General features: G+C 44.4%; 1 protein-coding gene and 1 long non-coding RNA gene across 11 annotated transcripts in view; one reads left to right on the forward strand and one right to left on the reverse strand.

The window, feature by feature from the left end:
- TNR (tenascin R) overlaps window positions 1-16,258 on the forward strand; it is a 410,842-nt gene that overhangs the window by 344,372 nt on the left and 50,212 nt on the right. For all 3 annotated transcript variants that reach the window (XM_017529944.1, XM_037739057.1, XM_017529946.1), the window contains 4 exons: window positions 1,032-1,147; window positions 3,490-3,640; window positions 8,763-9,032; window positions 14,854-15,039. In XM_017529944.1, coding sequence (XP_017385433.1) covers window positions 1,032-1,147; window positions 3,490-3,640; window positions 8,763-9,032; window positions 14,854-15,039 — 723 coding nt within the window. The remainder of the gene's footprint in view (window positions 1-1,031; window positions 1,148-3,489; window positions 3,641-8,762; window positions 9,033-14,853; window positions 15,040-16,258) is intronic.
- The window catches only part of LOC108305350, a 226,398-nt gene that overhangs the window by 51,340 nt on the left and 158,800 nt on the right, over window positions 1-16,258 (reverse strand). For 5 of the 8 annotated variants that reach the window (XR_005200517.1, XR_005200515.1, XR_005200519.1 and 2 more), the window contains exon 3: window positions 3,414-3,559. The exons of 2 other annotated variants lie outside the window; for them this stretch is intronic. This is a non-coding gene — a long non-coding RNA (uncharacterized LOC108305350). Of the gene's footprint in view, window positions 1-3,413; window positions 3,560-5,870; window positions 8,749-16,258 lie in introns of those variants that run through there. One more of the 8 variants, XR_005200521.1, reaches the window with a different exon arrangement.

Genomic DNA, 16,258 nt, shown 5'->3' on the forward strand with positions numbered 1-16,258 from the left:
TGACTCCCAAGCGTCTCCTCTCTGATCCACATGCACGCGCAGTGATGAGGTTTCCATCTCCTGTGGCATTTATTATGCCAATTCAGGGCATCCCTTCAGGCACGCTCCCAGGTGACAAGGACAAAATCATGTAAACCACCTGACACACCTTCAAGTGGGTTCACAGTCAGTCCTGCTTTCCAACCAAAAAGCATGAGAACGCTTCCAAACAGGAAGGATAAGAAAATCTGTCCTTTTTCCAATGGGAATAGCCCATGAGAGGCAAAGCTAAAATGGGAGCAGGCTTCCTGGAGAACAGAGAAAAGTCATGCTGTCATATTTTAGGGCTGATAACTGGAACTCCATTAGGACAAGCACACTTCCATCTCACAAAACCTACGCATGTGTATGTGTCTGTGTGGTTGGGGGAGAAGCAGTGGTGGAAGGAAAAGAGGGAAATACATGAAGTGAAAAATTTAGACCATCCTAGACTTAGTGATTTGAGCTAAACAAAATACTCTCAATGTACATCAGACAATCAAGGAAATCACTTTAGCATTAATCCTGAAATTGGTTTGCTCCAATTGGTGCCTCCATTTTCCTGAATGCACAATGAGCACACTGATAGAAGCCATCATAGTGCCTCCCAGGAATCCTGTAAAGCTTCTAAAGATACTGCCAATGCCCAAGTCCTCTGAAAAAGGCACTATATTACATATGAAATGCCAAGACCTACCACATTAGTAAGATAAGGAAAGTGATTTCTGCATTTTAATAGTAAGCTATTAATGTAATACAAAGCATTAACATTGTTTATATAGCTTCTGTTTAAGTTAACCCATATGTTCTATCAACACCAAGCACTAGGGCCATAATGGGGTAGGCTGATCCTGCCCATAGGACTCACTGTGTCTGCAGTAAGATTGGGATTGTCCACCAAACACCACCGAACACCCATGGCGTGGAGGGAATCCATCAAGACAAAGCACCAGGCAATGCTCTCTGTCCCAAGGGTTAGCCATGACATTGTCACCTACATTGCTGTGTTTCAGATCTCTCCACTCCTCAAGGGCTACAATTTAAGACGATCACAGAGACCACCGTGGAGGTGCAGTGGGAGCCCTTCTCATTTTCCTTCGATGGGTGGGAAATCAGCTTCATTCCAAAGGTAACACTCACCCGTCAGACTGCCAAACAGACTTATTTGGAGTTTTTGTACCTTTAGCTTGGAATCAGGGGCAGCAAGGAAAGCACTACCCAGTATCTCTCTCCATGCCATTAAAGACACAATATGGCATGTTGTGGGTGTCTGGAATATAGAACATTTCTGTGACAAATATGTGCAAAGGACCCACTGACAAGAGTAACCCTGAGCATGGCACCCTGGCCTTGCAGAATAGAGGATGCAGGAAGCAGCCACCAACTCCAGCTCTCTGCTGAGATAACTCTGGGGTCTGATGAGCCATGGTTTTAGTAAGTATGAAAATCAGACCCTCAAAAAATTGGGGCTTCTCTTTAGGACATAAGAATAGCCAAACTGAATCAGTCACATAATCAGCCAAAAGCTTCGTTCTGTGCAGAGAGGTGCACCGAAGAAGAGTCAGCTTGCATGGCATCAATCTCTAAAGGTTACAGGCATAACACAAAAACACCTTGGCTCTCCTGGGTTATTCATAATAAATTTGTAACCTCTTAATTTAGCAACATTTTTTTATGGATTATATGATTAGCCTGTGACTTTTAAAGTATCCCAAGATTCCTTTCTACTCTTTAAAGCAGTATTTTACTTATTTTCTTAACTGTGAAACTAACTTTTCCAAATTGCCAGAGGTGCATGCCTGGCTCTAGATTTCCAGAATTTGTTGACACTACAAATGTCCTCTCTAAGTATACCACTCATGAGGATATAAAGCTCAATCATACTCCTTCCCTCTGTCTTTATTCTTCAACGTCAAAGAGTATTTTTTCAGCCATTCATCAGACTTAATGACAGATGACACATTTTTGGCTAACAAGACTATGATTTCACCATCCTTTTACTTCAAAATTCTTAGAGCCATGAACTGTTGGAGTTACAAAAGACCTTCAAGTTCACAGGGTACGACCCCTCATTTTACCTCTAGTTTAGTTTATAGAGACTACGATTCAGAAAACTTGAAGGACATCATACAGCTAGTTGGGTGACAGGCTTAAAATGAGTACCTGGTCTCCACCTCCTATCCTGGGGCTCTGTTCACTAAACCTGTATGCCCCATTCTCTTATGTGGATACAGTCATACCATAGTCACGTCACAGCAAGGTAAAGATATCTAAACAGACATCTATACAAATATGTCTTATCTGAGTTACAGTGATAAATAAGGTATGGCAGGCAACTGAGTTATGTAACAATTGAAACAATCATGTCACCTTGTTGCTCAGAAGAAAAAAATTATGCCAGGCTCTCCTGTTACATATATCCAATATGCAAAACTAACTCTAATTAAAAGAGAGTCTGACCAGGGAATGCCAAGGCCAAATGGATGGGCACATGGTTTAATAACTGTTGTGACCTGTAGGTTGAGACCACTGGCAGGCATTTGTCACACTGATTTATAAGAGTATGGCTATAAATTATATATTAGGCACCCTGAGTACCATAAATAGAGGCCACAGAATAGGGGAGAATGGCAGGCCCCCCAAAAAAGGCTCTCTTGTCTCCTCCATTTTGAAGGACACTCATAGAAAGTATATGGAGAGAAAGAGAGAGAGGAAAAGATAAGGTAGAAAGATAGATAATAAATTCTGGACCCAATCTTATCAAGTTACTCTGTCTCATTTCCTTCTACCAAATTGTCTCCTTCTTCTCTTTGGGTTATCTTTTTCTAAGCTTCCTTTTTCCTTTCTTTGTACTTCATATTTGATTGTGTCATAGAGTCCTAATTTATCTGAGTGAAGAGGAAACAAGACGTTTACAGATTCACACTGAATGTAACATCATGAGAAACTCCAGATATATCAAAATACTAGCTCTGGTTTATAAACAATTATCTGGGAATGTCTTAATTTGAAATGTGTTGTGTGTGTATATAAAGATGTTTACACACAAACGCACATGACTACCCTCTTCTAAATAGCCAAGGGCATGTTCATTACAGTAAATGCCAAAAAGCTGTGATGAATGTTAACCATAACCATCAAACATTTGATCTTTGGCAAGAGCCAATCTACACTACCTCAAGACCAATTTTTATTGGCAAATTCAGCAAACTCAGGAGAGGCCAAAGAAATGTTCTTAAGAATTGATTCTCCATTTGCCAAATCCTCACAGAGTAGTGTCATTCTTACAGAGTCTATGGGGAGTTATTTCTGGCCCCACACACTCAGCTGTCAGCATGGAGGAAACAGAAATAGCCCCCATTTCAAATTCACAACTCACAGTTAGTGATCCATACCTTTATCTTTCTCTCATCAGATTTCTCTCCCAGTGACTTTTCTCCTTTCCTTTCTCTGCTTCTCCCCACTGTCCAGAACAATGAAGGAGGAGTGATTGCTCAGGTCCCCAGCGATGTTACATCCTTTAACCAGACGGGGCTAAAGCCTGGGGAGGAATACATTGTCAATGTGGTGGCTCTGAAAGAACAAGCCCGGAGCCCCCCTACCTCGGCCAGCGTCTCCACAGGTGAGTGCCTCCAACCCTTCTCCCTATAGCTATGTGCTAGTTCACTTAGGAAAAAGAACCACAACATTGCCCAAGGAGTGGAGAGACAAAAGAAGTGCTAGAATTTCTCCCAGAGCTGTGACAATTCTGGTACCTGTCGATGGAGTTACTCTACCAGATCCTTAGCTCATCTTATTACTCATCCTTACAAGCACTGACATCTGGGAGAGCGCTCCATGGAGACAATTCTTTTGTAATATTTCCATTGTATTCCTTCTGATCTTATTAAGAAGCCCCATTTGTCAGCCCCTGGTGTCATGAGCTTTGGAAGCAGCAAGAGCTGACCCACGCTTACCTATGATATTTGGAGAAAGTCATCTGAACCTTCCCAAACCTCAATTTATTTTATCAGATAAGCAAGAATAATTTATGATAAACAAGAATACCTCCTTTATTAAGTTAATATGAGGATGGAATTAGATAAAACACACAACGATCAGCTCTGTGCTGATGAGAGTAAGTGCTCAATATGTGGTATACACACATATACGCAGAGAACATACTCAGAAGCAAAAGTGGTAGGAAACGAGTCATTCAAAAATCAGTAGGTATGGGTTGGGTCACTGTTCAAGGTGATGGCTTAAGTCTATTATAATTTCATCCCCACAGTTCACCTCATTCAAGATCATTATACTTCCAGGATTGATTCATTAATTGTCATATTTTGCCTTATTGTTTCCTTAGCTAACAAAGGATGTTCAACTTCAATGCTGTAAATGAGCTATTGTGATGTATAAATGTATGACCTCACCAAGAATGTCTCCAAAGTTATAAGTAGCATCTGGCATAATTTTTGGTTCTCATTTTATCGTTGATGGAGCTGAAACTCAGAGGCTAAGCAACATGCCCTGTCAATAACAGAAATTGAGATAGGTGACTATTGGTATAGCTTTATGTGTTTTTCATAAACAGAAATTGACATATTGGAAAGCGAGTTTTAAGTCCAGGACAAAACGCCGAGGTAGCCAGAAATGGGAACCACAACACAATGTAATGAGACCACGTTGATAGATTAGTGATTCATGCTCTGCTACTGAATCCAAACCAAACAGCATCAAGTGCCCAGGCTTAAGCTCAGTTTAGCAAACATTGGTTCGGAATGATTGTGGCAGTAGCTTGTGTTCCATTCATGCACCAGGGTTCTATGGCAGTACCTGGAGAATAGGATCGGTGGGGAGCCAGACCACTAATTACTCCCTCTTCCATCCCTCCAACCAGGGTGGCTCTACTTTGATCTGTTTTATATTTTGCACATCCATTTAATATTTTGTCCTTTAAAAAAAAAAAGTTTACCACCCAGAAAGTTTTCAAACCATTGTTCTGATCCCAATAGTATGCTTTAGAAGAAACCCCATAACCATAAAACCTAAAGGGCTCTGTAGGAATCCCTCCACAAGGCCAGTGGCTGGGGTTTTTCCACAGCTCTGTGCCCCAAAGTGATGCTGGAACATGAAGAATTGACATTTGATGATGTGGGGCCGAAAGGTGTGATGTCCTTGCTCACCCATCATATAAGGGTCACAACAACACTTCTATCTCTAAACACAGGTTAACAAGAGAAAGCATTACTTACTCACTTATATATTTATTTATTTATTTTGAGATGCAGTCTTGCTCTGGTACCCAGGCTGGAGTGCAGTGGCATGATCTCAGCTCACTGCAGTCTCTACCTCCTGGGTTCAAGTTATTCTCCTGCCTCAGCCTCCTGAGTAGCTGGGACTATAGGCAGGCACATGCCACTATGCCCAGCTAAGTTTTTGTAATTTATTTAATCAAAGTTTCATGTGACTCAGGAGCCTTCAAAAATGAAGATCCAAAGACCTGGGGGAAACTGTCTGTTTTTATGCCTAGGTCGTGGGAAGAATGGACAACCATGTAGAAATGTAATCGGACAAACAGCTATGAGCTAATGGTAATAGTCTAAGGGAGAGACCCAGCAAGGCCTGTCTGCTCAGATTCTTCTTGGCCTCTCTGTGAAGCATTCCTTCTCCACCTCCTCTATGGGGCAGGACCCTACTGGAATGCGGGTCTTCAAGAAAGAAGGGAGGAGGGAGAAAGTGACCTTTCTAGGTTTTATAACTTGCTTTGGGGAAGAGTTCTAGTTCCTATTACCCACCTTGGGGAAGAGGAATTCTGGTTTCTGTGAACCACCTCAAAGGGAGAAGGAGGGTCGGGGGATGGGAGGACTGACCTTGCTTAGGGGGCTGTTTCTGAGGCTCTTTCAATCTCCTTTAATTTAAAGTACTTAGCACACCAAGGTGCCAAACTTTGCGGTGTCCTGTGATGAGCCCCAGAATAGCATGTGCAGCTTCCCCTCTTCTGATATGAAATGTTTCAGGGTGCCCAAGCTACTCCTGTGATTTAATATTAAGAAAGTATTAGTAAAAGACAAAAGGCTAAAAGGAGATGGTTCATAAGAGGATAGAAAATACTGCAGTTGAGGAATGTTTTTCTCCTAGAATGTTGAGAGAACGTAGAGAAGGTAGTCCAACCTTGCCTTAGTTTTATAGTCAAATCACATTCTTACATTTGCAGTATTTTTTGGTTTGGCAGTTCCTTAAGATTGAAATTAAAATTCCAGATCTAGAAATTTGTGGTAAAGCTAGGCAGAATTATTTCGTTTAAGAAAATATGTCCTTAATATTTTGGCTTCATCTACAGAGTCATGAAGAAATGGAAAAACATTTATTCCAGTTTACTTTTTTGAGCAGGGCTTGTGCTTGTTTAGAAATTAGGACCAAAGCTGAGAGCAAGCTGATCCCTCCTTGACTGGAATGGAACATTGCTACTAAGTGGCCAACTAAAGGGCAGAATCCGAGAGTGGCTGCAACAAAGATGATTGGCTCCCAATTCTGTGTGCTGTTTTTAGGAAACGATTGTTTAATTATTTCCTTCTGCTAAGGTCGGACCTACACCAACCCCCAACTGTGAAACTCTGTGTCCTCATCAGGCACCCAGGCTGCCTTCTTCTAGGCAGGCCATTTTGTGAATGCAAATTACAAGACCTCCTGCAGCTAAAGACCGCTGCGCTACATAATCACATTCTAATATGTTCAATCCATTATGATTAGGGTTTTCTGGCTTAAAGAGTTGAAGGACAAAAGCCTTTTGTGGTCAGGTACGTTTCCCTGACACCTTTTTTTTTCCCCCCTAAAAATCTCCAGTTTATTGAAATGCTTCCCTCTCTGTCTCATGGATAAAGAGGATCATTCATTCATTTCATTTACTCGGCATTCATTTACTGAGTGTCTACTATGTTTCAGATATCATGCTTACACAGCAACTAGGAGGCCACTTCCATTTCATAATTAAGTTAAAATAAATGTGAAAGGCCTAAGTTATCTAAAGCCACCAAGTGTAGCATGCTGAAAAGAAACTGGATATGTTCTGTTAAATCACATTACTACCTCAAATACGAAAACCAGGACTTCATTTTAACTCCAAACCAGGTGGCACCCAAGTGGTCTGGTTATTTTCATTTTAGCTGGTGCTGGACCAAGAGCCCTAAGCAGCTTAAGAGAAGACAGGACTAGGCTAAAACCCAGAAAGAGAGAGGGGTGCCCAGAAAGGCTAAACCTTGAAAAACTGAGAGACTCAAGGTCCGCTTAAGACAGTCCTGAGGGAGAAACTTCATTTTGGAAACAGAGTAGGAGGTGGGCCAGTGTGGACCATTTAGAAACAAGCCTTAGTCCAGACTCTCAAGGTAACAAGGAAGAGATACTTACTTAAACTAGTTGAAGCAAAATACAGAATTTACTGGAAGGACATAGAGTGTCTCATGGGAACCCCAGGGCCAGAAATGCATCTGGGCCTCATAAAAGACTTGCACCAGAAAATGGAGCATCAGCAATCAAGTTATTCCATATATCTTTCTAGAAGCTCTGCATGGTCACTCACTTCTCTCTCTTTATCTCTCTCTCTCTCCCTCTCTCCCTTTCTCCCAGTTTCCCCTTTTCTCCAGATCAAATATTTTCTATATCAGTATTAGAATGGTAGAGAATGGCTGCACCATTCTCTGGCTCTGCATGGTTCAGCACAGGCTAATTAGAGAACCAGAGTTCTGGTTTTCGTTCCAAGTCCTTAAAGAATATGAATGTTAATAATCAGCTCCAGCCAGAAGGGTATAGTCCCAATAATAAATGAAAACATGGAGGCAAGAGTGTGTTGGCCATGCAGACATCCCATGAGAAGTTGAGAAGACGATTTCCTATTCTCCTCACTTGGCTGTTTCTTTTTCTTTCTCCTTCTACATTCCCTCACCTCCCCATTATCTAATTCAGTATGAACAGAACCTCAAGTGGGTGCTGGAACCACAGGTGGTGGGCCCTCCAGGAAACCAACCAGCTTTCCAGGTGTTGCCGTGACCTGCACAATGCCAGAGGCCAGAGCTTATGAGGGACATACACTGGAGAGCCTGGGAGAGGTGACTGCAACCCCCTTCTGGTGTAGAAATATGCAAGAACAGGTGGAGAAAAATACCCGTTAAGAGGCTGTTCCAAAGCTGAGGTCCTTTTTATCCTTTTAGCCAGAGGAGCAAGTTTACCCAGAAGGCGTGTTTCATGTCCACAAACCCAAATGTCTGTTGGGTTTTTAAACGGTCTTAGCAGCTGTGTTGACTGGGCTATTGGAGTGGCTGAACAGGGACATCTTTTGAATACTTGTGATGACCTCTTTGGCAACCAAGCTGGGAGTCTCGGATGTTTAGATGGGCTGGTCATTTCCTAGATCTCTCCTCAGGGCTCAACGAAGGTGACAGCTGAGTGGCAGACACATGCCAGAAACCCAATTCTCAGTTCCCTGTCCCATGACTTCCAGAAAGGAACAGGGCCGACTCTTTCAAGCTAACAAGCGCCCCTCCCCTGCCCACGCTGGGCAGTGCCATCACCTGAAAACTACAGCCTGGTAAAAGAAGAATTAGACCAAGATTCGGTCCTCAGGAAACAGCCTTCATATTCCTCATCTGTAAAATGCAATAATAATACCCATCCTTTCTCTGATTGACCAGATTTCCCTAAGGAGGGGAGAGCTGACGCCCAAGGCTTATATCCCACTCAAACTTTTTGTTCTGTTTGATCCTTCTTAGTCATTGACGGCCCCACGCAGATCCTGGTTCGAGATGTCTCCGACACCGTGGCTTTTGTGGAGTGGATCCCCCCTCGAGCCAAAGTCGATTTCATTCTCTTGAAATACGGCCTGGTGGGCGGGGAAGGCGGGAGGACCACCTTCCGGCTGCAGCCTCCCCTGAGCCAATACTCGGTGCAGGCCCTGCGGCCCGGCTCCCGCTACGAGGTGTCAGTCAGCGCCGTCCGCGGGACCAACGAGAGCGATTCTGCCACCACTCAGTTCACGACAGGTACGGCCGCGGAGACGGGAGAGGAACAAGGGGGGAAAGGGGTGGAGCCAGCCGGTGGTGTCGTCACAGCAAGAGGGGTATTAGGAGTGAGGGAGGTGTGCCAGAGCGTCGGCCTTGTCACAGACACTGCGAGAAGGAAGCGAGAGGTTTCCAGCACAGAGGAAAAGCAGGGCGCCCTCACGAGGAGCGGAGGACTAGCTTCTCAGGCCACCTCTACTGCCGGCCCATCTGTGCTGGATATAAATCCTTCCCCACTATGGGTCTCAGGTTTCCCGTTTGTAAGTTTGTCTTGAACACATGTAAGCATCCATATTGCTACTCCAGATGGCAACTTTGTGACAATTCAGGACAGGTGTCTCTTTCTCAAGGCACATTCTTACCATTTGCTGGAAATTATCATCACAATTCTGTACATCTACAATGACTACATCACCATGATGGTGTGTGCTGGCATTGCCCTAAGCCCAACCTGTACAACTCTAAGCAGACCTTCTGACAAATTCTGTGACTCACGCTGACATTTGTAAGCACAACAGTAAAGCTAATATGAGGCTGACTCCCACTGACAGGAAGTGAATAAAGCCCATAGAAAACCTACATTGCTGTGATGACCAGCCACCCCTGAATTGTCAAGGCCACTGGGATTCTTAAAGAGCTTTGCCAAGGTCTGGAAAGGCCAGACCTCGGGTGACTTCCTCCCTGACTCTCTCAGTGCCCATCAGTCTGGCCAGCTAGTAGGCAAGTAGGACAGGCACCATCCAAAGGATGGGCTTCCTGGCACCCTTTATCAGGTCAATAAGGCCCTGTGATCAGATTAGTGATTGTGTCTGTCATCTGGATTCTCAGTCTCACCCTCTTTGCCTTGGGGTGATCACATGTCAAATAATATCTCTGCCAACTTCCAGTTGACCCAGGGATCAAAGAAAACTGATAACATCTGTAAGGTCTAAGAACCAGCATCTTCACATGGGGTTAAGTCAAAGAACCACTAACTCAATTCAACCTTGGATTGTGGCATAAGAGCCTGCTACAGAATGGAATGAGTCCAGGGACTTCAAAAAGATTCAATAAATAAATAGTAGCTCTGTGTTACACTGGCTTTAAACTCCATTGATAAATAAGACAAAGAGTAAAACAGATGGACACCAAACTGTCCCCTAGATTGCAGCATGTAGCTTAGTGTCATGACCAGATGGGTTTGCAAACTGAATGGCCACTGTGGACCTGGGCAAGTCCCTCCATATGGCAGAGTTGGGGGACTACCCAGGTTAAGACTTACAGCATGAAAGAACAAGTACAGGCCTGAACCCTTGGAACAACCTGTCCCACGAGACAGGCAACAGAGGGGTAATGCCCAGGCCCTACTGTAAAACTCAGCATTTAGAAAAGCTTATTTTCCCCAGTGAAAGAGAGACAAGAGTCTTATAACAGGAAGGAAACATCAAGAGCAGGGAAGAGCTTCCCCCTTAAAAAGGAACAAGTGCAGACATTGACAAAATGGAGAAGGTGGGTTTGATTCTGAAAAAGACCCTTTTAGGTTTTCTCTCCAGCCCCTGGGCCAGATCCCATCCTCTCACTAGGGGGGTGCCCAGTGGGATTTGTACCGAACATATCTTGGAATCCCAAGTGACTGAATGTGTGCTTTGAAACAATGAACTAAATTCTGTCCACTTCTCTTCCCTTCTACATCCTCACTGAACCAAAGATGTTCATGTCCCTTCTTGGTTAATTCTAGGTCAGCTCTCAATTCCCATCCCCTCAGTACCACTTGTTCATGGGGGTGGTATCTCCTGTGGGCCATGAGACCTACATCCTTTTCTTAATTTCAAGATAGTTTTGTTTGAAAAGTGGTCTCTTTGTGCTCTGCTCCAATAGGGAGTTTGAAGAGGCAAAAAAGGAGGAGAGAGCTCTTGAGCAGCATGATGAAAAACAAATTATTGATGTTCAGGTCAACAAGATGGAAGCAGGATTGGCTGGTGGCCCAGGAAAATTCCAATCAAGACAATTACATTCTGCCTCCTAGGAGCTCCCCCTGAGTTGCAGTTCATTGTTACATGGTTTTCTGTTTCCGGTTGCCTGGTGGATTGGCAGCTGTCAGCCAGCTGACTTCTCAATACAGCCTCAGCCTGCAAGTCAAATATGCTCCCCTCTGCTGGAGGAGGGTGAGGGGAAAGAAGGGATGAGGAGATGCAAACAGCACTGCAGACAGATTCTCCAGGCCTGGGTTGGCAGGTGCCAGTTGAATGATGAGAGGGTACCCAGCCCCTCACGATGAGGCCCTCAGTCATATCAGAGCTCCGCTTAAATTCAAATTAACCAAAGTGCTTTTCCAGGTGATGACTCTGACACTAGGAGTGCACTAATTGCACAGGCAATTAAAACAGAGATTTGCCTCCTGCATGGTGAGTAGGATATTTTCTTGAGTCTTAGAGCTGTTCTGAAAAAGGAAAGAATCCTGAACAAAGTGCACCATGGCCTGTGATTGGAGAGAAGCCAGCCCAGAAAACCCAGAGGCCAATCTCCAAAACCCCTCCCTGCCCTCAGCAGCTCTGGTTTCAGTTGCCCTCAGGAGGGAACTCCTGGGACCATTTCTCTCCTCTGGAGGTCTTCTCTTTAAGCAGATCCCTCAGGGTTCCAAGCACAGCCACCAGGGCATCTGGTCAACCAGAGCCGCTGTTTTGACTTGAATGCCCCAGATCTCTCTTTATTGCTATTATAGATTGAATCATGTTCCCTAAAAAGACGTCGAAGTCCTGATCCCATATCTGTGAATGTGACCTTATTTGGATATAGGGTTTTGGCAAATAATCAAGTTAAAATGAGGTCATTAGAGTGGGCCCTAATCCAATATGACTATGTCCTTATAGAAAGGGGAAATTTGGGTGCAGAGACAGACATACCCACAAGAAGAACACCATGGTGAAGATGAAGGCTGCGATCGGGATGTGTCTTCCACAAGCCAAGAAACGCCAAAGATCACCAGCAAATCACTAGCAGCTAGGAGAGGCATGCAACAGATTCTCACTCAGAAGGAAGCAACCCCACTGACACCTTGATCTTGAGTCTGTGAGACAGTAATTTCTATTACTTAAGACACCCAGTGTGTAGTACTTTGTTATGGCAGCCCTGGGAAACTAATAGGAATATCCAAGTCCCAACAGCTCAAGCCCCTACCTGCTTGGTAGTGATGCTTCTCTCGGACTCTTCCGGAAATTCTTTCACAATTTCAACCTGGATGGCACTTGCCACCTCAGCTAAGAATCTGGCTGTAAATAGCAGAGTAGGGCTTCCTGCTCATACAAGACCAGCACCCTCAGTCAAAGCTATCCTTTTTTTTCTGCACCTTCTCACCCCAAGCATTCTCAATGCTCCACAGCTGAAATATTTAACAAGGCTTTTCTAAAACTTGATTTGTATTTATCAAACACATACCAGGTGCCAAGCACTATTCTAGGCACTGAGGCTACAGAATACACAGATAGACAAGATCCTGGTTCACATGAATTACATTTCAGTGGAAGAACTGGACAAGGAGGAAGAAAAGAAACACCCAAAATTATTTTGATCATGAACGCTATGATGAAAAGTAAAATAAACGAAACAGAGGGATGGCCACGTAGGACTGAGTAGTTTGAAAAGGCCTCTCTGAGAAGGTAACATTTTAACTAAGACCTAGATGACCTAAGCCACGTGAGGATCTTGAGAACAGTTGAGGCAAAGCCAGATGCCAGTGCAAAGGTCTTGAGGTAGGAATAAGCCTGATGAGTTTCAAGAGCAGGAAAAAAGCAACCTAGCCGGAGCACAACGAGGAAGTGTAGACGTCATACATGGTGATATCCAAGAAGCAGGCAGGGCCGGATCACACAGAGCCCTGCCAGCCACAATTAGGAGTTTGTAACAGGAAGCAACAGAAAAGTTTTAAGCAGGGGAATTAGTTAATCTAATTTACGTTTTAGAGACTAGATATATCTATTCCATAGTCTCAAGTCTCTCCACAGGGCCCCCCACTAGACGACTGTTTTTGCCTCACCCTTGACCTGCTGACATTACAGGCAGCAGCTCAGCTCCCATTTACAGGGGCGCCCTCAGCGGCCCTCCCTCCTACAGTTCAGACTTCAGGCCAGAGGGAGCAAACAATTTCATCTCATCCTAGCTCTAACAACCACCTTCCCAGACCTCATTCTCAGGATTGACTTCTGTCAGGACCATTGACATTGGAGCTGTCTGGTCCCTTCAGAGACAACACTGCCCCTTAATCCACAGGCCACAATCCCTGTGATCAAAAATACAAAAAAAGAAAGAAAGAAAAAGAAAATCCAAAAACAAAGTCTTTCTAACATTTCCAAGGCCTGGGTTTTTAGCTGTGGAGAGCACTAGGTAGAAGTCTCAACCTTAACCCTAAACCTAAATTAATTTTGCTCCAATTCAGTTCGAGCTGCACACCCCAAGCCCAGTCCAGTCCCTTTGCCCAGCCGCTGCTCGTGCATGAAATTTAGGGGCATACAATGCAGGGGCAGGTGTTCCTCCACATGCCTCTCCATCCAAGCTCCTCTCTCCATCCAACTGCTAGAGAAATAACACACGTAACACATCAAGAATGCATAGTATCTGGCAAGCTAAAGTGTAGTAAGTGAGGAAACATTTTGCAGGAAAACAAGCTGCAGAGGCATAAATCTGCTGAAAGATTCACCCAATTTACATCACTAAACAGAACACTTTTCACTCCGAAGCCTCTGCGCTCAGATTGATTCACAGCATTTCAGTTTCCACAAGAACAATTGGTGGAAACTTGCCTTGTATTTGCAAATTAAAACAGTCCACTGGAGGTTTTCTCAGAATGAATGGCTAGTTCACTCCAAAGTTAAATTCAAGTGTCAAAGGCAAGAACTATTTTAAACATTTTCAGTGACAGTTGTTCTGGGCAGCATCTTGTTGCACTGCAAGTTGTTTATGCTGTTTCCGCCCAGAGAAGCCCGAGGAGACAGCCAGTCCTGGGAGAAAAAAAAACAGTGTTCCCTGGTCTTTCTGTGGCAACCCAAGAGAGCAAGCATTGGGGTTGTGGAACTCAGAAAAAGCTTCAGAGGCAACAGGAAGCCAGCCCAGGCCTTGGGCACCTATTTTTGTACAGGGCATCATGCTGTGTACTGCATGTGGATTGCCTAATTCATGCAACAACCTGAAATGTTAGTATGATTTGGCCTTTTTACAGAGGTGGCCATCAAAGCCAATCGAGGTTAAAAGACTTGCCCATGGTTCCATTACCAAAGATGTCAGAGCTGGGGATCAAACTGAAGCCTGTCTCCAAAGCCTATATTATTTCTGCTACATCACATACTCCATATATGTCTTACCTTTACAGCTGTGTTTATGCAAGTAAACACAGGGGAAGATACCTTATACTTCAAAATCTTGAAATCAACAGTTTCTTTCTGTTTAGTGGTCAAATTTGATATTGTTTTATTCCATCTCCATCGCTCGGGAGCTGGCTCTGATTTTCATTTACTGGGGTCTCCCTTGTTTTGTTTTTAAGCTTATGATGTTGACCGGTTCATTTTAAAGTTTCTAGAATGCCACTGGAACTCTTGAATGGAAATAGGGGAAGCACAAAGTGTGTCGATCTCCACCTCCCAAGTAACACTCTAACCTGTCCAAGGAATTTGTCATGGCAGACCAAAAAGCTAAGGGTAGCTAGAATGTTCACTCAAATGTGAGCTAGAGAGTCGGGGGTGTGGGCTGTCACCTCCAATCATTTCAGAGTTCAAGATGCACCGCAAATGTACATGACATTATCACATATGATGTTGGTGATGTCTGTTTTTAGAGATCGATGCCCCTAAGAACTTGCGGGTTGGTTCTCGCACAGCAACCAGCCTTGACCTCGAGTGGGATAACAGCGAGGCCGAAGTTCAGGAGTACAAGGTTGTATACAGCACCCTGGCGGGTGAGCAGTATCACGAGGTACTGATCCCCAAGGGCATTGGTCCAACCACCAGGGCCACCCTGACAGGTGAGTAAGACCCATCTCTGGGAGTATTCTGGTTGCTGAGTCTACACCCTCATAGTTCTTTTCCCACCCATTTTCCTTATGAACCCATGGCCAATTCCTTTAGATCTCATTTCTTAAGCACCTAGCAAATATGCCTGGTACTGTCCATTGTACTGCCATCACCTATCTAAGCTACTATCTTTTTCTTTTTTTTGAGATGGAGTCTCTCTCTGTTGCCCACGCTGGAGTGCAATGGCGTGATCTCGGCTCATTGCAACCTCCGCCTCCTGGGTTCTCATCTCTTATCTTAACCACTGCTACTGTTAACCTCACATTGTCTCCTGGCCCACTCTTAACCTCATATTGTGTCTTGGCCCACTCGTCTCACCTTCAGTGACTTTTTCAAAGTACATTTTTTATTATGCTATTGCACTGTGCCGATATTCCAGGGACTTCCCACTGCTCTTAGGATAAGCCCCAAACCTTAGTGTGGACACCAGGACCTACCTGGTTTCCCCTGCCCTCTCCAGGCTCACCTCCCACCCACGTTCCTTGGTGCTTTCTGGGCTCCAGGCCCACAAGTCTGCTTTTTTCCATTTCTCAGACAAGTTTTCCTTCCTGCCACAGGGCTGGCACATGCTGTTCCCCCTGCCTGATGGGAACCTCTTCACCTAACCAATGCAGGCTTCCCTTTCCACTCCCAGGTCACTTCCCACTTCAGGGAACCTATTTCGTTCCTGGGAGAGGTCAGTTCCTTTTGTCCAGCAGCCTCATCTTGTCAGTTTCCACTCACCTCTTAGCATTCCTCAGGTTATCATTTTACATGTGTGGCATGATTTGATTGTCAGTCTCCACCCTAGACCTAAATGTCTGTGAACATTAGACCATATTTGGTTTTGCTCATCATTGAATCTCAGGGTTCGGCATTTCCTGAACAAATGAATCAAATTCAGAAGTTCACTATGACTTGAGTATGGACTGCAAGAGTTCACTGATAAAGTGAGAGCTGAGTCATGCTTTGTTCACCCTATGAAAAGCTTGGGTTTATTCTTCAGGGCAATGGAGAGTCATTGAGGGATTTTAAATAAGGTGATGTAACGACTGGGTTGTATAGAGAAGGGCAAGGCCAGAGGCAGGAAGACTGGTTAGGAGGCTGTTGGTGGAGTCAAAGGGAGATGATGACGGCATGGACTAAGGCAGTGTCCTCGGTCACCATGATACCCAGCTGGGAAGTGTTCCC

This window comes from Cebus imitator, unplaced genomic scaffold (assembly GCF_001604975.1).
Source record: "Cebus imitator isolate Cc_AM_T3 unplaced genomic scaffold, Cebus_imitator-1.0 Scaffold62, whole genome shotgun sequence".
Taxonomy (NCBI): Eukaryota; Metazoa; Chordata; class Mammalia; order Primates; family Cebidae; genus Cebus; species Cebus imitator.